A 27085-nucleotide genomic window follows, 5' to 3' on the forward strand; every position below is an offset into this window, starting at 1 on the left:
AGAGATATAAAGCTTGAAGAATCAGTGTTGTATTTTGACTTGTGCTGTGACAGAGATATAAAGCTTGAAGAATCATTGTTGTATTTTGACTTGTGCTCTGACAGAGATATAAAGTTTGAAGAATCAGTGTTGTATTTGACTTGTGCTGTGACAGAGATATAAAGCTTGAAGAATCAGTGTTGTATTTTGACTTGTGCTCTCTAAGTATGCCCTTCAAGGCATCCTTGAATGAGGAAGTCAAAGTTGAGACAAATTCCCAGACAGCAAACTCAACTGACTAAGGTAGAAAGTGATTCCTTATAATCTACTTCTTGATGTTTTATCAATTTTTTACAGAAGCAGTTATACTTGTCAAGAACTATAAGGCAATTATTATGCAGGCATTGCTCTGTATTCTTTAACACACTTCCACACAAATACAAAGGGATGCACAACTTCATTGCTGATGGGTACAAAGTTTCATCCCTTTGTGAATTAACGAGCAAATCAATAGCAAATATGTCACCACTGTTAGGTGAAGGAATTTTAAAATACATTGTTTTAAATTTAAAATCACGCAAAAACACAAAATATAAAGATTTATTCAAAACAGAATAAAATACAAGTGTTTAAGAAACATAATATCAGGTTATTAAAAATATAATTTGACAATGATCTTTTCAAACAGTTCTTCTGAAGAAGCAAATACGTGTGAGTATGAATATTATAGCAGTGTGCGAAAGTTTACACCAGGTGTGTGATTAATGCACAATCTCTACTGTAAATGCACATGAGCTTGTCTGTTGCAGCTGTGGTAACTGCGCATCAGCTGGTTAGTTGTTGCATTACAGCTTCTACCACGGCAGGGCCACATCAGCTGGTTAGTTGTAGCATTACAGCTTCTACCACCGCAGGGCCACAGTCTAGGATCAGTTCCTGGATAAATAGCATACACAAGGTGTGTGGATGTGTGCAAATCAAATATAAGTATTGGACATGTTTGAAACCACTTTCATGATAAAAATGTATCTTACATGTAAATTGCTCAATGTTATACTATGAAGGTTAAACGGCTCAAATGTATTTGTCACAGTTACCTGACTTATTCCTGTCAGATGTTCCTTTGGTATCACTTCCAGGACTTTCAAAACAAACTGGGTGACTTCAGTCAGTGGATTCTGAGGAAGTAACGATGCGGAGATTACAAAAAAGTACATTTACATACATCACAATGATGTTAACCCTTGACCACTTAGACACGCATTTGTAGTCCCTTAGAAAATTAAATTGCATTTAATTTAAGACCTTTCTTACTAGATTCAAGTTTTTAAGGCTTCATCTCCAACCCTTAGTTACTGATGAGCAGCAAACAGCATAAAACCTGAACAGACTGTGAGTTACTTGCAGGCTGTTCTGGTTTAATGCTGTTTGCACAGAGACATTTTCACTTTGCCTCCGAGTGGGAAAGGGTTAATGGTCAGGTGGAGGACATGTTTCATGGTAATATCCTACAAGTACATGCAGTAGCACCAGTAAATTGGCCTAATTCATCTCTCATCAGATTGGAATTTGTATAAAACTAAACTTTGGATCCGGGGGCTTAAAAAAACAAACATACTGTACATTACAATATACATATACGGTAATACTAACATGCAGCAAGCTTTCTTACAATACGACCCATTTAAAATAACATCAAAACAGAAATTGTTTCCATGTTTTTAGAGCTATTCACTGTTTTCCGCTTACCATGTCAGTCTGAAGGTTGCCTTCAGCCATGATAACATTTCTAAAAATGGCATACTCTTTCAGCAGTGAAGCCAGAATCCGCATATCGCCTACAAAGTGAGGTTTTACTCTGTCAGAATTCTCTGCAAGGCACCTGGTAGAAAAGAGAACAGTAGAAAGGCCATTAATGAAACAATTTGGTGCTACTCCAAAGGTTTTTAGATTTTAATTAAAAGGGTTACAGTATGAAAGAATAACACTTTAATTAATGCACTGTTTAACACAATAAAGCTACTGCAATCTTAATTTTCATTTAACTGATATTTTACAATTATGACAATAAAATGTTAGCAAACAGTTTGTTGCAATTATAAAGAATATTGGTAATTGGGGAATTATATATGACCAATTATAATATAAGACTCACACTATTTATTTCTTGATCATGTGTATAACTGATTTACTAAATTAATCATGAAGAAGGTTGTCTTAAATTTACCTCAGTATGGCACATTTAAGCATTGTCTTTGAAATACTATGTGGCAAGGTAAATGCCATGTCCCCTGTATCCCATGACAACAGGTTACCAAGGAGACCAGGGCCAATGCTGTCCAGCACACACTTCATGGCTGACTCCAGGTTTTGTGTCACGCGCTGTCTCTGAAAATATTGCTCAAATTATTATTATACATCTAAACAAAAAACAAGGGCTGTTTGTAAAACATGCATGCCCCCCATATGGGCTGTCCGTAGTACTGGCAGCCATTGTGTGAATACGACTTTTGTCACTGTGCTCCTTGACCTTTGACCTAGTGACCTGAAAATCAATAGGGGTCATCTGCAAGTCACGATCAATGTACCTATGAAGTGTCATGATCCTAGGCAAAAGCGTTCTTGAGTTATCATCCGAAAATCATTTTACTATTTCGGGTCACCGTGACCTTGACCTTTTGGCCTCAAAATCAATAGGGGTCATCTGCGAGTCACGATCAATGTACCTATGAAGTGTCATGATCCTAGGCATATGCGTTCTTGAGTTATCATCCGAATATCATTTTACTATTTCGGGTCACCGTGACCTTGACCTTTGACCTAGTGACCTGAAAATGTCATGATCAATCTACCTATAAAGTTTCATGATCCTAGGCATATGCGTTCTTGAATTATCATCCGAAAATCATTTTACTATTTCGGGTCACCGTGACCTTGACCTTTGACCGAGTGACCTCAAAATCAATAGGGGTCATCTGCGAGTCATGATCAATCTACCCATGAAGTTTCATGATCCTAGGCGTATGCGTTCTTGAGTTATCATCCAGAAAACATTTTACTATTTCGGGTCATCGTGACCTTGACCTTTGACCTAGTGACCTCAAAATCAATAGGGGTCATCTGCGAGTCATGATCAATCTACCCATGAAGTTTCATGATCCTAGGCGTATGCGTTCTTGAGTTATCATCCGGAAAACATTTTACTATTTCGGGTCACCGTGACCTTGACCTTTGACCTAGTGACCTCAAAATCAATAGGGGTCATCTGCGAGTCATGATCAATCTACCCATGAAGTTTCATGATCCTAGGCGTATGCGTTCTTGAGTTATCATCCGGAAACCATTTTACTATTTCGGGTCACTGTGACCTTGACCTAGTGACCTCAAAATCAATAGGGGTCATCTGCAAGTCATGATTAATGTACCTATGAAGTTTCATGATCCTTGGCCCAAGCGTTCTTGAGTTATTGTCTGACAACCACCTGGTGGACGGACCGACCGACCGACATGAGCAAAGCAATATACCCCCTCTTCTTCGAAGGGGGGCATAATTAATATATACTTTAAATGTAGCTGATAAAAAGATTAAAATTAAATGTAATATCATACATAATTTAATGTTCAATATAATTATTTACCCTTGATGAATCAGGTTTTATTTAGATCTGATAACTTCAAATTATATGTACATGTACAACATATATTCTTAATTTTAAATCAACATTCAACCCATTCAAGCAGTCCAGTCTTAACATATATATGGACAACCAGTCGGTCAATGTACTGAAAACATTAATGCATTGAAATAATTTATCAAACATCTATTTGTCATGATAAAAACATTGTAGTTCTGAAGTTGTGACAACTGAAACTTTAATTAAAGTAATTCAATATGATTTTTGTTAGCAAATTATCATCAGATGCCGCACATATTGTCATAATTAGGCTTGCAGACGAGTCCTACATTCTTATTTTTTTATTACAGGAGACGTTTTTGAAGCTGTAACCCACTCCTTTTATCTTTTAGTTAAATAGCCTTTAATAATGAAGCAATGTGCATTCCATGTAAACTAAAATTGGCTTAAGCTGGCATCTACAATATTCACCTTTTTGTTAACACTTTGCTCAAATGTCAACTGCATTATGAGTAATTTCACAAGAAGATGCGTTTTCTGCAAAAAAAGAGGATAAAACACAAGGCACAGTTTAAATAAAATACATGTACATGTCAATAATCAAGAAGCTACTTCTAGTAACAAATGATGCAAAAGCACTTATAAGAATAAAACTTCAGTACATGTGTACAGGCTGGGAACTTATGCAATTAAATAAGGCTTGCACTGAATTAAAGCAATATTACATATAAGGTTATATTTGTATATACCTGAGATGAATTATATATCAAACAGGTTTTCAGCCATTCAAAGTTGCTGAAAATAAATAATAAATTGTTAACCAACATACATGTACACATGTGAAATATTTTCTTATAATTCTATTAACAGCGCTTGTCAAGTTGAATATAGCAGAATGATAATCCCTGTAGATCCATGCTGAAATATTTAAATGGTGAAATATTTTTTGTCATTCACAATTTAGTTAATAAAAAGTTTAATACATTGACATTACATTAGGCTTAAATTCTACAATTCACAAACATACTTATGCATGAAACTTAACGCTTATGAAGTTAAACAATCATTAACTCTTTCCCACTCAGAAGCAAAGTAAACAAGACCTGTCAGAGGATAGCGCGCTATATAGACTATTCGATGCTTGATACAGTAGTCTGCTCTTGTTTATTGGTTGGTGTCATGTTGGTAAACAAGTATGCAACATATAAAAGCAATATGTCAAAGGATATAGGAAATATTTGGGGTAGTACGCAAACTTTAACATAAATTTATCAATAATATGCATATTCTTAGTATAAAAGGGGCAATAATTATAACAAAATGCTTGAAAGAGTTGTCTGCTCGTGTATTTACACGGATTAACTTTAAATGGGTACAAATGTCAGCAGTCGATTTACTATTGTTCTTAGCAGACAGCGGGCGATGTATCAATAGACAAATTGCTATGTATAATTTTCACCACTTTACCGTATGTCACAAATGTTTAATATTTTCGAAGTTATTTTTACATGTTTTTATTTGGACTTATTACGAAGATTAATGAATTAAAAACCAATGTAAACATGAATATTTTGTTATCGGCGGACATATAAGTAAAAGACGAGTCGGCCTTACCGTAAACAGTCATCATTCCTCCGCTTCAGAGATTTATTACTTTAAAAAAACGGTACAGAAATATGTTTTTTTTTAATTTTTTTTATTTAGTACCTCATCCATAAGTCGAGTTGACTTATAAAGTCAATTTTGGCAGCGTTTTTAGGTCGACTTATGGCTGCAAATTTACGGTAAGGCAAATTGTATTATCAACTGATTATCAAATACAGATTTACTGCTGTCAAATCTTACCAAGATGTGTTGTTGTAGATACCACTGAACATACCCACAGCTGCAAGCATGGGGTCTCCTACATCAGAAAATGACTTATTCCTGCAAACCAGAAACCAGCATTCATGTTTGTCATATGGAGACTCAGTATGAAGGACAAATAAAGGAATATTGTACATTTATCATCAAAAACTGACTAATTCGTGTTATCCTTTAACTTCAAATACCTCACTGCAGCTCTACCTAGATCACATGCTGTTCTTTTGTGTTAAACATCACATAAAAAACATGAGACAATTCTATAAATACTGATACAACAAGAGATGTGTTTGTCAGAAACACAATGCCCCCTACTGCGCCGCTTTGAAGCTATATATTTGACCGTTGACCTTGAAGGATGACCTTGACCTTTCACCACTCAAAATATGCAGCTCCATGAGATGCACATGCATGCCAAATATCAATTTGCTATCTTCAATATTGCAAAAGTAGTGGGCAATCTTAAAGTTTTCGGACGGACAGACTGACTGACAGACAGATGGACGGACTGAGGGACAGTTCTCACCCTACCCTACCGAGGGCATAAAAATTAAAATTACATTAAAAACAAACTAAGTAGAACAAGTGTTGGTCGTATGATGGAAATACAAGCAAAATTTCAAGTTCACCTGACAGCTTTCATCAGTTGGCTGATTTTTGTATTGAGCTCTCTGGGACAAAGTAATGGACGAATCATCTCATGGTTTGCCTACATTTACGAGTGATCAAGTATTAATTTATAACTTTAAGGCTATCATAAATTCAGAGAATATGTGTGTCTATTTCAGCCATTCTGGAACAATTGCAAATGTATGTGTTGCCATTTATATTAATATCATTTACTTGCCATTTTATTTAACACATTGGTTATAATGTCAAAATCTCCATTGCACAGACATTTAAAATGTACAAGAGTCTCATTGTGATTTTGCTGACATGAAAAACAAACATTTGTCACATTGTCATACATAAATATCAAAGAGTGACAAACAATAAAAATATGAACAATGAACACATTTGTAACAGAAATTTAAATAATAAATGTAACCAAAATGGAAGGCAGGAGAGCAGGACATCTATCACATAACTGGTCCAAAGCAGATGATGGATTTACAGCATCTTTGGTCATAGCGAAGCCCTGAAATTTGATAGACACATTTTATCAAAAGTGTAGTCTATGCCAGAATGTGTTTAGTTGATTATGGCATTATTAAGTATGTGTTCATAATCTAAATTGACTGAATATATTGCATTCATAATTACAGTCTGTCTCTATATAAACATAAACTCTTTATAACCATGCCTCAGAAAAGAATGTTTAAATCATAGTACTGTACATTAGAATGAAAATACATTTATATAGGAGCAAACAAAAAATTTAAATTCAAACTAGGTCTCTGACGTCAGCTTTCAGCTGGTACAAAACCTGTATAAGAAAGGCCACTATTCCAGCAGGCAGGAGCAATCCCTCACTCAGGTAAGGAATCTGCAAACACATACACGGAGTAGTACATTGCAACATGAGTTAAGGATAGAAGCAGGCAGCTTGAGGACGAAAATGTACACATATATGTATACTTGCATCGTACATTTACATACTTTTATGTGAATGTCACACATATCGGCTTACAAATAGCACGAAAGATGGCAACGCCACAAAACCAGGTCTTCAATGTTTTCTTTATTAATTTAATTTAAATAATTGTAAAATCCTTAGCTATGTCTGCATGTAAGCAGCCAACACAACATTTCAGTACAAGAAAGCTAGTTAGAGGATTGTTAAAACTATTTTTAGGAACAGTAAGCTTTATCTTGACCCAAATGGAATCCCAACTAGGTATACATATATGCTATATACACAAACAATGTCTGTACAATATCTCTATCCCTAATCAAGCCTATATTCATTTTATCATGCAGATTTTTCCCCCTTTGTTTATTAGCAGTAATGTTGCCCTTTGGCTGACTGGTCCCAAATTAACTTCCATGCTAGGTAAGCATTTTAACAACCTATATATTGAATGTCAATGCAATACCTCCATTTGAGATTGCCATGGCATTGTGGATATGGTTTCCACCTAGCAACTCGGAGGTCATGGGTTCGATCCCATTTTTTATTTTAGAAACAGTGACATTTATCTTGACCAGACATGCCCTTAATAAATACCAAGTGTGGTATCAATAAAAGCTTAACAGTTTTTTTTTAAGATTAGTCAATTCAAACTATTATTGACTGGAAACCATCTTTTTGACATCCTCAGCCCTTCCTCATTAAATAAAAGCTGCGCCATGAGCGCATGATACGCCCGTCGTTCGCCAATGAAGTAGTAAGGTAATAAATAACCCTTTGAATCATTTTTTTACTTCAGTTTATTTGTATTTGAATACATGGTTTATTTTATAAGTACATGAGCATGGAAATCACGAAATTTTGACGAACAAAGTCCCATAACTCTGGAACGACAAATCAGAATTCCGTCAAAAACGAAAGGGGATCAGGGTTTATCAATATTAAGATTGTGTTGAAATTTGAAAAAAATCCATCGAAGGATATTTGAGCTACAGTAGGACATTCAATGAAATCACGAAATTTTGACGAACAAAGTCCCATAACTCTGGAACGACAATTCAGAATTCCGTCAAAAACGAAAGGGGATCAGGGTTTATCAATATTAAGATTGTGTTAAAATTTGAAGAAAATCTGTCAAAGGATATTTGACGTAGCGTACGACATTAACAGACGGACGGACGTCCCGTCATAGACGGGCGTATAAAAAACCACAGGATGATATTGACAAGATCTTACCACAATGGTGTTGATATTGTCCAGTGTGGACTGCAGACTTGTGCACTGCTCCGTGAGACTGCCTGGCAGATCACTGAAGAACAGGTAAGCAGGCAAACACAGACACACTCTGTAATGACAAACATCATATATTGTATCTACCAACATATTCGGTCTGGAACAATAAACTATACATATATGCAAACCTCTTTTCTGCCTATTCATTCAATTTTAAAGAGTTTTACAAAATCAAAGCCAAAAATTGCATTTTAAGAAAAAGAGACTTCAAGTTTTTTTTAAGCAAAAGGTGTTTGTAAGAAATGTATACCCCATCCCACCCAGCTAACAAATTTTGGAACAGTTTGACAACACCAAGCAATACTTAAATTATTTTATAAGTGATGAATCTGGCTCAAAAATGTTAACACCAGAACAGGATAACATGACTTCACACATCTACCCCATGCAGTACCGGTACTATTATTTATCCAATAATTGGGGTATACAGCATCCAAATGTAAGATGTTTCATGTGTTTCATCATAATTAATCTTTATAAGGGGTGTTCTGTACAGGTGTTGAGAGTACTTAAAATCACTGTTGCCCCTATTTAATTTCATGTGACAAGAACCTGTGAACTTGACCAATGACCTGAACATTGTTCGGCTTCTTCCTTTTATCCAAACTAACCATCAATTATACCAATTTGCATGATCAAATGTCAAAGCATTCGCAAGATATTGTGTACAAATTAACCATTTTCCACCCAGAAGCAAAGTAAAAATGGCTATGTGCAAACAGCATAAAACCAGAACAGCCTGCGAGTAACTCGCAGTCTGTTCTGGTTTTATGCTGTTTGCTGCTCATCAGTATCTAAATGTTGGAAATGAAGGCTTCAAAACTTGAATCTAGTAAGAAAGGTCTTAAATATAACTTTCTAAACGACTACAAATGCGTCAAAATACGTTTCTAAGAGGTAAAGGGTTAAATGGTCTTTAGACCAACTATCCAACCAATGGCCGGAAAGATGAAAAGTAATATACCACTGCTTCTTCAAGGGGAAGGGGGGACATGTGGATATATACTATTTGGTCATGATTCAACATCAACCGGAGAAAAAAGGCATACAATTTTCACATATCACAAGTACCTGATAAACACATGAACTATTGCACATGTCGAGTCACTGTCAGAGCATCTTTTCACAAGTCCCAGGAGTTCTTTCTGTAACCATGGCAACTCATCTTTATGATTTGAGGAGTCACCAATAGTGAACATCTGTGTAAGATTCTGGCAGGAAAACAAATGTTTATTATTTGTCAAACTGTCCTAAGAATCAACATGTATTTTCTATATTGTAGAAGATTAGAAAAAAACAATGTTCCAAACTTACAAATTTGAATTCGATTAAAAATACAAAACAAAACAGGTTATTGACAATCTTCAAAACATAAACAAAGTACTTATAAGCAACTGCGTATACAAGAGCTGCATGCAGTTATCACATTTGATTACCTGTAAAATGGACATCATATGGACCTTATTGCTTGAGGAAGTATTCTGTGAACTGTTGTCACATCTTGGACAGCTTTTTTCAAAGGTGTCTTGTGTCCTAAAATAGGCAGGATAGGCGTAGAAGTTATTTTCCTATTTTTGTTTGTTAAGTGGTATTTCCCCCATTTCAACCATATCTCAGTAATATCACAATGCTAAGTTAACCAACATTCACTTACGTGTGGTTAAGCTGTTTTACCAGTATTAATTCCCTAACCATATTCAAGTAACTGACTACTGCCCATATTAATAATAGATGTTTGTAAAACACTAATCCCCCCTGTGTTCCTGTGTGGACTGCAAAGGCTAATCTGGAAAGACACTTTACGCACATGCATTAAACCCCTTTTTCACAGAGCAAGGCCCATATTGTAAAGAAGAAAACAAGATGTGTTTGTGAAACACAATGTCCCCCTATATGACGTTTGACCTTGAAGGATGACCTTGACCCTTCACCACTAAAAATGTGCAGCTCCATGAGATACACATGCATTTCAAATATAAAATTGCTAGCTTCAATATTGCAGAAGTAACATTACATGAGCAATTTTGACCCATATATTTGAACTTGAAGGATGACCTTGACCTTTTTCCACTCAAAATGTGCAGCTCCATGAGATACACATGCATGCCAAATATCAAGTTGCTATCTTCAATATTGCAAAAGTATTCATAAAATAAGCGATTTGGGCCACATATTTTTGACCTCTGACCTTGAAGGATGACCTTGACCTTTCACCACTCAAAATGTGCAGCTCCATGAGATACACATGCATGCCAAATATCAAGTTGCTATCTTCAATATTGAAAAAGTACTCATAAAATGAGCGATTTTGTCCACATAATTTTGACCTCTGACCTTGAAGGATGACCTTGACCTTTCACCACTCAAAATGTGCAGCTCCATGAGATACACATGCATTCCAAATATCAAGTTGCTATCTTGAATATTGAAATACTGCAAAAGTGTACATTAAATGAGCGATTTTGACCCATATAATTGACCTTTGACCGTGAAGGATGACCTTGACCTTTCACCACTCAAAATGTGCAGCTCCATGAGATACATATGCACGCCAAATATCAAGTTGCTATCTTCAATATTGCAAAAGTTATTGCAAATGTTAAAGTTGGCGCAAACCAACCAACAGACCAACCAACCAACCAACAGACAGGGCAAAAACAATATGTCCCCCACTACTATAGACAATGGAAGTGTTTAGCCTTTTAACCTTATTTTTTATAACCATTGGATTTCAGTTGTCATTGAGGTAAGCATGTCGTTTATACTAATTTGAGTTGCGGCTGCAATCAATATTTAAAATATCCAAATAATGTGCTATCTGTAACTTAAATTATTTTTTATTCTTTTTTTATTTTGTGGCTCAATTTTATTTATATCTGTTGATTTAGACTTCATGTGCATGCCATTGTGTTTGTTCAAATGAAATTCAGTTTTTGTTTTGCTGTTGCATATTTTTTCACTTTCCAACAAAAAAATAACTTTCCCCAATTTATTTTTTATTTATTTTCATATTTTCAATAGGAAAGTACTAAAAGGAACAGTTTAATGGGAATCTATCTTTTACTTGACACAATCGGTAGTTATTCGGTCATCAGGAATGTTGTACATGTACAAAGCCTTACCAGAAAAATTATTTCGTTACGTCAATAGATCATTTGTCTTTGATTAAATCTGTTAATTGAATCATTTTAAATGAAGCAGGATCAATGGAATATATGTTTGGTGCCAAGATGGAGAAAGTTTATCTGGTTCGGCCCGTCAAATAAAGTAGGGCTCGCTATCGCTCGTCATATGTTCTTTTTCTAAGCCTCACTGGATAAACTTTCTCCATCTCGGCACCAACCATGTATTCTCTATTTATCCATAGTGTCCAGTGCTCATATAGTGTTTTATCATAATTGAAAGTCTTCTTAAAGAATTTTTAGTACAGGTATTTATATAACAATTCCACGTAACCTTCATTTTTGACCTCAAAATAAATAGGTGTCTTCTTCTCCTTCCAGGTCACCATCATACCAACGAGCATGGTTGTATACCAAAGTGTCCTCCAGATATCATGAAGAAACATAAGGTCAAGAGAAAATCCTAGCCTCTTACCAACTGACAGATGCAAAGCTGGATACAATGTTTCTTTGAAGGAGGGCATCAATAGAGTTGGAAGAAGAATGGGTTTAAAAATAATTTGATGAACAATCACCACACAAGGTTATGTGGCCAGGATGGGGATATAGCTAATTTTGTTCAAAGCAAACTGAAGCTGTGAAATATCAGTTATTTGCAGTTAAATAGACTTTAAAACAAGGTTAAACAAGGGACAAAATTGTCACAAAACCAGGTTTTCATTGTGAAAAAAAAATCTGATAAAGGGAGAAAACTCAAACTGAACTTTTGAAATGAACAAACAAAATTAACCCCCTTTGTAAGTTTGTTTTAAAAAAAAATCTATTTTTAGTCGTGGCGACCTTGACATTGGAGATATTGACGTAATTCTTTCGTGCGACACACCGTCCCATGATGGTGAACAAATGTGCGAAATGATTTTAAAATCTCACAATGAATGACATAGTTATGGCCAGGACAAGCTCATTTATGGCCATTTTTGACCTTTGAACTCAAAGTGTGACCTTGACCTTGGAGATATCAACGTAATTATTTCGCGCGACACACCGTCCAATGATGGTGAACAAATGTGCCAAATGATTTTAAAATCTGACAATGAACGACATAGTTATGGCCCGGACAAGCTTGTTCCGCCCACCCGCCAGCCAGCCAGCCAGCCCGCCCGCATTCGCCAATCTAATAACCAGTTTTTTCCTTCGGAAAACCTGGTTAAAAATAAATAAAAATATATATATATATATTAAATGAAATAAATGATTGGTTGTTTTTATTGGTTGTTTTTACCTTGTTTTATTTTGAACTAGTTCCTGAATCACAATTGAGGCCATAGATCTGTACGTGTTCTTCTCAGCTACACAAGGTCCCATGAAATGTGTGTGTACCACCCACATGTGGTAGTTGTATCTGAATTACATTTCAATATAATGTAAATAGAGATTTAAGAAATAGTTGTGTGACTTCTATGCATTATTATATAGTCTGCCCAAGTTAGAGAACCTGATGTAAATCAAAATGAAAGTGCAAACAATTTGAGCATATTTTGTTTTGCTACACACAGAAAGGACAAGAAATAACTCTTCTTATCACATAATATCAATGCAACTCTCCTGTTATAAATGTATATTCCAGTGCAGGTACCTTTCCATTTCATCCAAGGCATCATAGTTGGGGTCCACGTCCAGTTCATACCCCACCCACTCCTGGAAACTCAGCTGCAATCAGGAGGGAAGACATAAATGTACTAGATCTTAATTATATGATTCATGTTCTGAGAAAACTGGGCATAATGCATGTGTGTAAAGTGTCGTCCCAGATTAGCCTGTGCATAGCCAGTGCAGTCCGCACAGGCTTATCAGGGACGACACTTTCCGCTTTTATGACATTTTTCGTTTAAATGAAGTCTCTTTTAGCAAAAATCCAATTTAGGCGGAAAGTGTCTTCCCTGATTAGCCTGTGCGGACTGCACAGGCTAATCTGGGACGACACTTTACCCAAATGCATTATGCCCAGTTTTCTCAGAACGCGACTCATATCTATTATATGAGCTTCGTCCCTGACAATGATTCTAATCCCATATCCGGCCAGCATAGGTCCAGACCAGCCTTCACATTCCTGCAGTCCCATCAGGACCTACCCCGTCTGACTTGAAGTCACGCAAGATTCCATGGTCTCATTGCAGACAATGTTGCTACTGACCAGACTGCGTGAATGCTAAGGTTGGTTTGGATCTAAGCTGGCAACACATGGCATAAAACCCATTTTAGCAAGATGCCGCTCATTCTACTGCTCTGACTATAGGTCTGTTACACTGACTATTAGCCATTAAACATTACTTTACTGTTAAAGCCACTAGCAACATACTAATGTTTACAGGATAGTGATACACAATGAACTTAAGGAGAACAAGAGATGTATTTGTCAGAAACACAATGCCCCCTATTGCGTCGCTTTAAAGCCATATATTTGACCTTGAAGGATGACCTTGACCTTTCACCACTCAAAATGTGCAGCTCCATGAGATACACATGCATGCCAAATATCAAGATGCTATCTTCAATATTACAAAAGTTATCGCAAAACTTAAACCAAGGTTAAAGTTTTAAGTCAGAATGACAGAGTTACAGAATGACAGACAGGCCAAAAACAATATACTGCTGATCGCATAAAGTAATAGTATAAAACCCTTAACCATTTTGGTGGGAACGTTCTCACATTTTAACCTGTAGATATTTAATTGTAAACATTTCACATGATTAATTTGGAAATATAAATTTTTGTTTAAGTCATCGTGGTGTATTTTTTATACAGCACTATCAATATCATTAATTTTTTCTTAATTACTCTTTAGTAATTAAAACTTAACCTGTTCAGTTGCCAATAAATTCTGGTAGAACTCTGAAGTGAAGATGGCCTCGACGTCACTGTCGGTTGCCATGGCTACCAATTTATCCGAGCTGCTGAAGCGCAAGTCAGTATGAAGTCTGGTTGCCAGGTACATAAACTGGGATGAAAATGGTCGAGTTTTGTTCAAATCAAAGTTGGTCCTTTACTTTTCAGGAACAACGTAACAACCACTTTTTGAACACTTAAAACAAACTATACCATAAACAGTTTAATGTTTTACACTTCACATTGTACAGTTTATTTTCTGTTACCTTGATACATTTTCTGATCCAACATATTATGAACAGTTATTTACCTGGCTTATCCAGGGATCATATTTTTTTCGGTTTTGTCGGTCCTAGACCGATTGGGGTCATGAAATTCCCATGTCATGAAATCGATTACACAGTGTACATGTTTACACACCCTAATGACATTCTTATCTCGATTAGGTGTGATAAACCATTTGCTGCAGTCTCTAAACCGGTCAGGACCGGTTTATTGCACGTCAGACCAAGAATAAAAAACTTGTGATAGCGGATTAAAGACGCATCCGAAAAGACGCGTCTGAATGCACGCGTTATAATCCGGTAATATTATTATGAATGAAAGTCGCGGATCTGATCGACAGATCAGCCGAAAGTTATTTTTATGGGCGGAACTTCAAATAAAATAGTACACAAGAAAAACAATTTACATTGAATAAATCTTTAGTAAAACCGTGTAAGAATCGAAATAAAACGTGTACTTTATACTTTGTTGTTGAATAACTCACGACCGGAAAATTAGATGCGTGTTTTCAAATGCTTCGCTCTCGTGATTAAATCCCTACACATCTAAACTATCGGACGTGGGTTATTTGACAATGAACAAATTATTTCTTAATTATTTGGTTTGTTGTTGTCAGTAGCCAACCTACGCACAGACATTTGTTTGGTTCAGTGCATGTTTGTAAGATATTATCGAGTCAACAACAATTAAAAATATCGGTTTAGACTTACACAGATTAATAATATTGACAACGATGAAAAAAGTCTGATAAAACAGCACACGAAACAACAATGAAATACCAAATGATAAAACCAGTTGAGAAAACTCGTTCTGTTTAAAAAAATGCCTAAGGGAATTTTACTTGTACATGTATTATACCACCTCCATGAATGGCAAAATCAATGGTATATATTTTAACGTAATTTGTCATGATTTCGGATACACATTTTCGGATACTTTTCCCCATTTATATCCGGACCGATTGATGTTGCGGGAAAATATGATCCCTGGGCTTATCTATTCTCTGTAGATACATATATTTCATTTAAGCTATTCTTTTTTACATAAACAAAAATATACTTCATTTGGGCTATGCTATTTTTGCATAGGAATACATTCATTTTAATTGGGCTATGCAAATTATGATAAGCATTAGCATATGCTTATTTCATACCTTCTTAATAACAATGGGTGAAGGATTCACTGATCGTGTGCTCGAACTTGTTAATATCACATACTGTAGGCAGGACATCAGAATTCTAAAATTGCAGTTTCCTGTTAGAATATGGCAGCATTACAACAGTTGGTAATAATAAGTAGGGTGTACAAAAAGAGGAAGAAAGTTATGTTTTGCATTCAAGTGAGACTTTTCTACAAAACTTATTAGAAAAGTGTATTTTGTCTCTTGCGTCTGGTTTGAAATATAATGTAGTTTTAAGAAATATTAATATAATTGACATGCATATTTGAATTTACAATTCATACAAACCTCAAAGAAAACTCCATTTCCCAACTGGTTCTTATTGGTAAATGCTGCAAAATGAAGGTGGGAAACTGGCACTGCTCAGTTTTAGACGTGTAAGTAAACACTTTGGGCACCCTGTTTCCTAGCAACTCCATCTCAACCAAGATTCCTGCCAGGCATTTAACATGCACGTCTTGATAATCTTCCCTCAGCTATATTGAAACAATAAACATGGCCATGCCGTAATTGCAAGTTTTGCAATGTTATACTAATTTTTTTAATGTTAGTTCACATAATTTTGCTATCACAATCTATGCCCTCATGTAAGCAATCTACACACCCAATTTCAACACTCAAACTCTTGCATATATCTTTTTTCTATTGGAATTACAATGAACATAACCTTGCTTTGACTTAAGGGTATCACATTTAATCGTTTAAACGGTCGCTTTTCGTGTTTCATTCAAAAACGTTTACAAAAACAGGAAACGTTTAAACGACAGTCAATATCAATATCAATAAATATTGTGCTTCAAATAAGGTAGCCGACTAGCCGTACAAAGTATATTGATGACGAACTAAGAAATCCGGGTACTTGCGGAAAATCCGGACACTACCCAATTCGGCAGTAATTTATTTCTGTTTGGTTAGCGGATGGCACGTTCATGAACGGAAACTAACGGAAAATCTTCGCTACTTTCTGAAAATCTTTCAACTTAGCAACGAAACTCTGCATATGCTGCCATCTTCAAATATTTAAAGTGATTGATTAGCAAAGTGAAGCACTGCGGTAGCATGTTGAAAAGCAATATTTGAACCAAATTATATATTGTTTATGTTTTTGCTAGTTCAATGATTTTTCATTTTCTGTAGTCAAACGATATGCATATTGTATTTCATGTGCAAAATACGTACATTTGTTTCTGAGTGTCGTTTTCAGATACAGTATTTTTCGTCAATGTTAAATTATTTTTGACGTTCTTTTAATTGTTTTTATAGAATGACGAACACACGTGTTGATACGGATGGTCTGGTTAATAATAAGTTATGGTTTTAATAGGACGTCATTGCACGAATGGGATATGCACTGAATATAACATCCGGAAATAATTACTCCTTTCAGTTTGTAAATGCGATGGTACTGATGCTTTTAAAACAGACATAGGGATACCGTTTAAACGGTAACGTTTCGTTTATTTCATTTCGTTTAAACGTTTAGAATAATCTGTAAACGTGATACCCTTACTTTGACTAGCTCCAAATATAATCCCAAGAGTTGTATCCATGCAAGTTTGTATTTTCCATGTTTACAAGATTGGTTAATGCAATCTCAAGTTATTGAACAGAAATCATCAGTTGATGCCTGTCAAACCCAAAATAATGAATTTTCAATTTTTTAAAATACAGGTTATAAAGTATGTGTATAAAAACACTGTACAACTAATTTAATAGACTTTAGGACAGAAAAAATGCAAGGTTAAATATTTAAAACAGCTGAATAAATTTGATTGAGAAAGACCCACCTGCCAGCAGCATAAAGTCCAGATTCTATGGCACAGTGTTTTCATGACTACAGGATATTGGGTCAAGGCCAACAGAAACCGTGGCAACCATGTTACTGAATGAAATAAGCCCTTCTCTGCATGAAGACATTCTGCAATCGTGTTCAGGATGGAATTTATTACCTAGAAAAAGTTTATATTATTCAACTAATAAGATTGACATTCATGGGCGCTGTTAAGTACAACTACTCTAGGATATTCATTCAAACAAGTCTAAAGAGGACGTCCAACAGTTCAGCAACTTGAGAAAGCAGTAGGCCGTTGCAGAAGAAAATGGTCCCTCATTAGCTTTTAATGGCTCTAGCATCCAACTTTTGAAGCAGACAGGTACTATTGGACCTATTTTGGGGAGCATAATCCAACTGAACATGTAGTGACTTTGGAACAGTATTATAATATACATATTTTGTTTGTGCGGCATGATTTCTACAAGGAGCATGACACAGTGCAATCTGTTATTCAGTATTTTTCCATTTGAACCGAATATTGCAAATTCTGTTAAATCAAGCACACACAAACCTTCAACTGGGTTTCTGGGAGGTTGATTGTGTGACGTTCTATCATTATAACTGGAATAGGCTCAAGTCCAGGCCAAGGTTTCAATGAAAAGCAGGCTTCAATCCTTTCACATATAAGGGTTACCAACTCTGTTTCTGAAGAAGAAAATAATTCAATACTGTATTTATGACTTTCTACACCTTTTTTCTATGTTACATGACCATTTTAAATCTGAGTATCATAATTGAATACTTTTGTTTGACTGACCAATATCGTGACTTACTTGCTTGCTAACAAAGTTTCTGTATTCCTTAAAAAAAATCTGTTATGAAATGGAAAGGTGGTGTCAGATTCTTTATTAACCAAATATGCATGGCAGAAAACATGGATGATTCCCATTGAAATCTGTTGAGATTCAAGCATACTATGTGCAAGTGCACGGAATAGACAATGTGGGGACTTTTTGCCTCAAAGATATTTATTGGATTCGCATTAAAACCTCTTTAGAATATATTGTGACTGCACATTGTAGTTAATGGATTTGATCATTTCCTTAAGTTACTACTTTTGAGCTAATCTTTTTAACTCTTTCAAGTTATAAACATGTGGTTACTGTACAGTAAAATGATCACTACCTGTATATTTGACCTTTTGAGCAGGGTCAAGGCCACATCTTGTAGCCATAGCAACAAGCTGATGTAGACTGGACAGAAGAAGGTCAAGGTCAGAGGTTTCCATCTCCCCATCAGAGTCCGAGTCCAGAAACACACCTGGTGGGAAACACTGAATATTTGTTTTTCTATTCTGGTGCGTTAACACCTACAACTTTCTTGATGAGAACCAACGTAAGCTTCTTTTCTGTTAATTGATGACTGAGCTACAAAGAATATCCTTTACTTCAAGTTTTGACCTTTATTTTTTTTAAAGATAATACAATATTATAACAGTGAACAAGAACATTCATACACAATTTCAAAACTACGACTGATAACTACGTGATATAATGTGGTCTTGTGAGACATTTGAGTCATGGTTAGTACCTTCTAACAACTGAGCTGACTCTCTCTGGCATTCCCTCTCATAGTTGGTGAACATGGACAGAGGGATCTTTCCAGCACTATGTGAGAGACAGAATAGTTGATGGCTTTATAACAGTTTAAAATGATACAGAAGTTAATATTAAAGGGGCCTTTTCACAGATTTTGGCATTTTTTTAACTTATTCATTAAATGCTTTATATTGATAAATGTAAACATTGGATCGTAAAAGCTCCAGTAAAAAATCAAGAAAAAAAATAAAAAAAGGAAAAGAACATTGCCCGGAGCAGGTTTCAAACCAGTGACCCCTGGAGTCCTGCCAGAGTCCTGAAGTAAAAACGCTTTAGCCTACTGAGCTATTCCGCCGAGTACACATTCTTGACGTATTTTATACTTTATATAAGCAATCTTCGTAGTTTCACAAAATTTAACGACAAAAACAGAACTATCCAAATTATTCAATCGTTTCGCGTTGCAACGCTTTATAATTTTTAGGTTTTAAAATCGTCAAAAGATGCATATAATGGCTATATTAGAGCATGGTTAATGTTCAGTATTACTGTTTCCTCACAAATATCATAACTGAAACGAAAACTTACGAATCTGAAACAATTTTTTTCAATTTTGTCAATTTACCAAAGCGTGAAAAGATCCCTTTAAAATGAACATGTATCTTTTACTTTCAATTCAGCAATTGACAGAGTTCTGTGTGTATATTAGTACTTCATTTTTACAATTATTCCATATAAGCATATAAATAAGCATTTGTATTACAAAACATGGATGAACACTACACGTATAAATAAGTTTGAAGAGACACACATGAAAATATTTGATGAACATATAATCTGATTATTATAAAGAAGAGAGGACCTTTCAAATTCATACTTGCATATTGCATACTATCATATTGTGAAATAAATACAATGCAAACACTCAAAACTATCGATCCAGGATAGTTTAAATTTACCTGCTTTCTCACTGCTATTTAACATGCTCTGCAGAACAAAAAGCATTTGAGCTTCTCTTAAAAACTGTTTTACATTTGCTCAAAATAATAAAAGGCTAAATTATTAAAATATAGCAACTTTCAGCATGTACCAGTTATCAGCAAAACAATCTGCTGTGCTCTGTGAAAAAGGGGTTTGATGCATGTGTGTAAAGTGTCATCCCAGATTAGCCTGTGCAGTCTGCACATGATAATCAGGGACGACACTTTACACCGTAACTGGATTTTTGCTAAGCAGACTTTCTCGTAACAAAACATATGGTAAGTGTAGTCCCTACTTAGCCTGTGCAGACTGCAATTTACGGACATGCATTAAATCCCCTGTTCACAGAGCACGGCCCAAATACAAACATTGATGATCAACTAAATATCTCATCCAAACAATGTGAGCCCTACTTTTTCAAAGCAGTTATCAGCTTCATTCTGGGGTCAGGGAAGTTCGGTAGCTGATAACAAGAAGAAAACAATGTGTCAAATACATGTATTATTTACATGCTTGCCAGGAAGATCTCAAAACTCTTTCAAGCTTTAGTTGAGAAATTAATACGAAAAAAACACCGTGTTAGAGACAACTTATATACCTAACCAAATGATTTTGTATGGTGCATTTTAAATGTAAAACATATCAGTTGTTGTCAATGTGTAATGATTGGATGTCACAAAACATTAAATTATATGTGATTGACATTTCTAACCAACTAATTCTGCAATACTATTTACATCAAACTCCTGCAATGTCTGAGGTATTTGGGACATAAAGCGAAATGATCGCAGTATTTCGTATCAATTAAAATTGTCTCGGTCAAATTAAATTATTCTAGGAATTCCTTCTATAATGCTTTATTGAGAGGTTTTTTATTATAAAGTAAAGAATAAAGGTAATATTCTTAGCTGTGACACAATCATTATGTTTATTCTTGATCAAACCATAGAGTTTACTTACAGGCCTTGGTTTTAGCAGCTGAGGTAGGAACTGTCCAATGTAGTATGGCTTCCTGAATATGCTGGCTTCAATTATGGATGTTGGCAGCTTCCCTGAGCTGGCAAATACGGTAACAGCATTGTCCACCTCTTCTTGCTGAGCACTGTCACCAGACTAAGAAATATACAATGGGAAAACACTGTAAGCATGACTTTAAACAATAGGGCTATCAGGCCTAAGGCGCTGATTCATGAAGATTGGACCAAAAAAGGGCCTTCTAGAGTATGAAAATGTTTTTTTAAATATATAATTTGACCTATTTTTAAAGGTCACAAGAACCAGTTTTAATCTCAGCCAAGATATGGACAAATGTTCTGACCAAGTTTCATGAAGATTGGCCAATAAATAGCATAAACAAATTAAGTTTTTAAATAGCCACATAAGGAAAACTCCCCCCTCCAAAAAACAAGAGGGCCACCTGAGAGGAGTCGGTTGATTCAATCTTTACCTAATGTCAAACATGACCTAGATATTGACCAGACAAACATCCTGGTCAAGTTTCATCATTATTGAACCAAAACTCTGGCGTAGGGAGTGTTTTTGTTTTTGTAAGATTTGAAATGGTGATCTATATTTTGAGTTGACCCCCCAAACATCAAACTTTGCGTACAAGGATTTTGTACAATATAATGAAAATTTGGACAATCTAAGGGCAATAATTATGGCATTAATTATGTGATTTTGCTCATCATCAAACTTGACTGAGATCTTTCAGCATCTTTGATAAAGAATGCTTGAGGAATGTGAATGCTAGAGTGTTTACAAACCAAATGTGGACGGACGGACAGCGGACAAAGACCAATCCTAAAACCTCACCTGAGCCATCAGGTGAGCTAAAAAGTGTGTTTCACCGATCTGAGCCATTTTCCAACTTGTCCAAGAAATCAATAAAACCAATGTATTGACTAAGTTTCACGATGATTAGGCAAAAATTGTGACTTCTATAGTGTTCGATCACAAGGTTTCTCTCTATATAGTCACATAAGGAAAACTGCCCCACCCCCCTGGCAGCCATGTTTATTGACAAATTGGGACCATTTGCAAACTCATCTGAGATATATATAAAAAGATCTATTCACCAAGTTTCATGATGATTGGGCAAAAAATGTGACTTCTAGAGTGTTCACAAGCTTTTTTATACTATATAAATATAAGAAAACTGCCCCCCCCCACCCCCGCCAGCAAAGTTTTTTAACTGACCGGAATCATTTTCAAACTCAACTCTCATATCTAGGAAACAAAAGTTCTGACAAAATTTCATGAAAATTGGGCCAAAAATGTGACTTCTAGAGTGTTGACATGTTTTCACTATATACATATAGAGAAAAATGCCCCCCCCCCACACTGACGGCCACGTTTTTTCACCGATCTGGACCATTTTTGAACTCGTCCGAGAAATCAATAAAACCAATGTTTTGACCAACTTTCATGATGATTGGGCAAAAATTGTGACTTCCAGAGTGTTTACAAGGTTTCTCTATAGCCAAATAAGGAAAACTGCCCTGCCCACTGGCGGCCATGTTTTTCAACGGACCGGAACCACTTTTGAACTCAACCAACATATCATTAAGACAAACATTTTGACAAAGTTACATGAAGATTGGACATGAAATGTGACTTCTACAGTGTTTACAAGTTTTTTCTTTTTTTTGACCTAATGACCTAGTTTTTGACCCAGCACGACCCAGTTTCGAACTCGACCGAGATTTCATTGGGACGAAGCTTCTGACCAAGTTGCATGAAGATCAGACAATAAATGTGGCCTCTAGTGTGTTTACGAACAAATGTTAACGAACGGACGGACGGACGGACGTACGACGGACAAAGACTGGTCACAAAAGCTCACCTGAGCAATCAGGTGAGCTAAAAATGTATGAAATTAAAATCAAATGAAGTATATCATGTCTGTCTGACCGAGTTATTCCCAAATAGACAGCGCATTCCACAGAAGCTCAACCAGATCAATTCATTCTGTTTTTATTGTATATCTGTTTCAGAGGGGGTAATCACGTTATACTCAAGATCGCGACGTTCATGCCGAGGCAGGTATTGTTCCCCGTTTTAAACCCTTTATAACTTGTAATTAGCTTTTTACATGCCGCTCACTTTCCAGCCATATTAGCAAGAAAGTTCCTAGCATTTATTTCTTGTTTATATTCGCTCTTTGTCTTGACTATACTCACTGCGAAATTTCTGAGCAGGATGACCTAATTAAAACTCCACTAAGAAAATTTGCTGGGAGTAAAGTCAACATATTAAGCGAATTTCAATACGAAATAAACACTTATCTCATGTTTACTGATATGGCTGGAAAGTGAGCGCCATTTAAAAATTAAACAAAAGTAATGAAGTGTATAAAACAGCGAAAAATAACTGTCTCTGCATGGACGTCGCCATCTTGTTTATCACATGATTACCCCCTCTGTGTTTCAATGAAGGATCTTCAACAACATGATTGTCTGACTCAAACTTGTCATCTAACAAATGAAACCAGAATGCCAACTTGTAACAAATTATGCCTATTTCAATTGTCTCATTTACTTTGGCACATTATAGATAATAAAAGGGCCATAATTCAGAAGTGTTAGATTTAATGCCCACAAACATTATGAGCAAATATGATGATAATGATGAACTTAAAACTATTTGAACTTCATGGCAGAAAAGATAAGTTTGACCAACGTTTTTCAATATAAGGGGCATAACTCAGAATGCGAAGTACTTCATGTGACCCAGCTGGATAGCAAACTTGGTAAAGATTATAATACCATAGCACCAACAATTGTTATTATGTCTAAAGAAAATTTGATTTAACTATTTAGTACGAGTGTGGGGAAGGTTAACCTGGCACAACTTTACTTCAGGCCATCTGGCTGGTTAAAGTACTACCGAGACATTATGCCCGCAACTTCAACTAGTTTCATGATGACCCAATCCAAAACTTTATCAAACAATCTACCTGCCTGCTGCAAGTAATTCCATTATACTTCCCTTTTTTAAAGACGTATACTAAGAAATCCATTAATAACTAGAGCTTTGTCACAGACGTGACGTATACCCCCACATGCAGCATTGACACAGACTATTTTGCATGCTGTCCAATGATTGAGAACAAACGTACAGAGTAAAATCTCACAATTAATGACATAGTTATGGCCCGGACAAGATCATTTATGGCCATTTTTGAACTTTGAACTCAAAGTGTGACCTTGACCTTGGAGACATCGACGTAATTCTTTTGCATGATACACCGTTCAATGATGGTGAACAAAATAATGTGCCAAATGATATTAAAATCTCACAATGAAGGACATATTTATGGCTTGGACAAGCTCATTTATGGCCATTTTTAACCTTTGAACTCATAGTGTGAGCTTGACCTTGGAGATATTGACGTAATTCTTTCGCGCGACACACTGTCCAATGATAGTGAACAAATGTGCCCAATGATTTTTAAATCTCACCATGAACGACATAGTTATTGCCCGGACAAGCTCATTTATGGCCATTTTTAAACTTTGAACTCAAAGTGTGACCTTGACCTTGGAGATATTGACGTAATTCTTTTGCGCCACACACTGTCCAATGATGGTGAGCAAATATGCCAAATGATTTTAAAATCTCACCATGAACTACATAGTTATGGCCTGGAAAAGCTCATTTATGGCCATTTTTGAACTTTGAACTCTAAGTGTGACCTTGACCTGGGAGACATCCACGTAATTCTTTCGCGCGACACACCGTCCAATTATGGTGAACAAATGTGCCAAATGATTTTAAAGTCTAACAATGAAAGACATAACACTGGACCGCACAAGCTCCTTTATGGCCATTTTTGATCTTTGAACTCAAAGTGTGACCTTGATCTTGGAGATATTGACATAATTTTTTTGCGTGACGCACCGTCCCATGATGGTGAACAAATGTGCCAATTGAAGTCTCACAATAAACAACAAAGTTATGGCCCGGACATGCATTTGACCTTTGAACTCAAAGTGTGACCTTGACCTTGGAGATATCGACGTAATTCTTTCGCGCGACACCGTCCAATGATGGTGAACAAATGTACCAAGTCATCTTAAAATCTAACAATAAATGACTTAGTTATGGTCCGGACAAACTTTCGGTTAAAAACACACAAAGTGACCCCGTGACCTAGTTTTTGACCCGGCATGACCCATATTGAAACTTGACCTAGACATCATCTAGATACAACTTTTGACCAAGTTTGGTGAAGATCTGACGAAATTTTATGGACAGACAGACCGACAAAGAGACTACTATATATACCCCATTACCAGTCATGGGGGTATAAACATTAATGTATGTACTTGTTTTGCAAGACAGTGCTTAAATGCCAAACAGACTGGCATACCTTTGTATTGCCATTAGTCACCCCACCATCTTTGCTGTTATCATCTAATATCTCCTGAAAATAAACAAGTCACTGGATCATTATTTTTAAAAGAAATGAAGTCTTCTTAACATCATCATACTACATACTGGTAATTAGTTGTTGAGAACAGCATAAAATATATATAAAGTGATGCATAACAAGAGTGCCAAACTGTCACAAGATACGCCCGTTCAAAGGTTTTGGACACCATGCTCAATGCTTGAAATGCACTAAGTGACCTCGAGACCTAGTTATTGACCCGGCATGACCCATATTTGAACTTGACCTAGATATCATTTAAATGTAACATCTGACTAAATATGGCGAAGATCAGATGAAAACTACTTCAATTAGAGAGCAGACACCATGCTAAATGCTTGAAATGCACTATGTGACCTCGTGACCTCGTTTTTCAGCCGGCATGACCCATATTCGAACTTGACCTACATATCATCTAGACACAACTTCTGACCAAATTAGGTGAAGATCAGATGAAAACTACTTCAATTAGAGAGCGGACACCATGCTAAATGCTTGAAATGCACTAAGTAACTTCGTGACCTAGTTTTTGACCCGGCATGACCCATATTTGAACTTGACCTACATATCATCTAGACACAACTTCTGACCAAATTTGGTGAAGATCGGGTGAAAACTACTTCAATTAGAGAGCGGACACCATGCTTAATCCTTGAAATGCACTAAGTGACCACGTGACCTAGTTTTTGACCTGGCATAAAACCATATTCGATCTTGACCTAGATATTGTCTAGACACAACTTCTGACCAAGTTTGGTGAAGATCGGATGAAAACTATTTGAATTAGAGAGCGGACACTGCTGTGGACAATGCCACCCGCCTGCCAAGGGTGAAACTATAATACGTCCCATTTTTAAAAACAGGTGTATAAAAAAGGCCATATTTTGTAAATTATGCAATATGTGATTTCAGATAGCATCTGCTAGAAGTCATGATTTACATTAAAAAATAGAAATATGCCTTTTAATAAGACATCCATCTGCAAACCTGGTGATCACTAAAACAACAAGGATATGCAACCTACCTTTCATAACTTAATAAACATTTGAATTAGCTTGTAAACTGAGATGTATGTGGTGTTTTTAACGCGGTACGTCCACTCCCAGTTACTGGTGCAATCAAAACCGATTTGCTAAACTCATGAATACCTTGAGGTCCTGGAGCCTGGTTTTTGCCAGCAGTATGTAGTCAGCCAAGATATCCCTACACTTCGGGGGAACAAACGGGGGCCTAGCGATGTGAACCTGAAAGAGGTGACCATGGTTACATACTGCATTTATCATAGACATAGCTTATGCTTTTATGTAAAGGATTAGAGTAAAAGCTTTGATATTGTTGCCTTAACATGATTAACAATTGGAAAATTGTGTGCTCACAGGATAAACAGAAAACAATTTTACTCAAAATTGCTAAGAACGTAAATCCATGAAGCAAATTAATGGATGAAATGAAAATTAATGAAAACAAATAAGAAAAAAAAATGA

General features: G+C 35.9%; 1 protein-coding gene across 3 annotated transcripts in view; it reads right to left on the reverse strand.

The window, feature by feature from the left end:
- Positions 1-565: 565 nt before the first annotated feature.
- LOC127857531 (Fanconi anemia group A protein homolog) overlaps positions 566-27085 on the reverse strand; it is a 46242-nt gene continuing 19722 nt past the window's right edge. Inside the window, exons 12-38 of one of the 3 annotated variants that reach the window (XM_052393950.1) lie at positions 26750-26845; positions 25542-25595; positions 21128-21280; positions 20581-20630; positions 19179-19255; positions 18774-18908; positions 18160-18293; positions 17602-17763; positions 16103-16290; positions 15788-15872; positions 14324-14461; positions 13099-13172; positions 12745-12864; positions 9777-9873; positions 9412-9551; positions 8284-8392; positions 6904-6963; positions 6526-6615; positions 6107-6186; positions 5460-5540; positions 4364-4409; positions 4086-4151; positions 2207-2367; positions 1729-1861; positions 1077-1157; positions 870-915; positions 566-821 (exon numbers count right to left, since the gene is read on the reverse strand). In XM_052393950.1, the coding sequence (XP_052249910.1) occupies positions 805-821; positions 870-915; positions 1077-1157; positions 1729-1861; positions 2207-2367; positions 4086-4151; positions 4364-4409; positions 5460-5540; positions 6107-6186; positions 6526-6615; positions 6904-6963; positions 8284-8392; positions 9412-9551; positions 9777-9873; positions 12745-12864; positions 13099-13172; positions 14324-14461; positions 15788-15872; positions 16103-16290; positions 17602-17763; positions 18160-18293; positions 18774-18908; positions 19179-19255; positions 20581-20630; positions 21128-21280; positions 25542-25595; positions 26750-26845 (2673 nt within the window). In that variant the 3' untranslated portion in view covers positions 566-804. Of the gene's footprint in view, positions 916-1076; positions 1158-1728; positions 1862-2206; positions 2368-4085; positions 4152-4363; positions 4410-5459; positions 5541-6106; positions 6187-6525; positions 6616-6903; positions 6964-8283; positions 8393-9411; positions 9552-9776; positions 9874-12744; positions 12865-13098; positions 13173-14323; positions 14462-15787; positions 15873-16102; positions 16291-17601; positions 17764-18159; positions 18294-18773; positions 18909-19178; positions 19256-20580; positions 20631-21127; positions 21281-25541; positions 25596-26749; positions 26846-27085 lie in introns of all 3 variants that reach the window. The other 2 variants (XM_052393952.1, XM_052393951.1) reach the window with 2 other exon arrangements.

The sequence above is a fragment of the Dreissena polymorpha genome, chromosome 14 (assembly GCF_020536995.1).
Source record: "Dreissena polymorpha isolate Duluth1 chromosome 14, UMN_Dpol_1.0, whole genome shotgun sequence".
NCBI lineage: Eukaryota > Metazoa > Mollusca > Bivalvia > Myida > Dreissenidae > Dreissena > Dreissena polymorpha.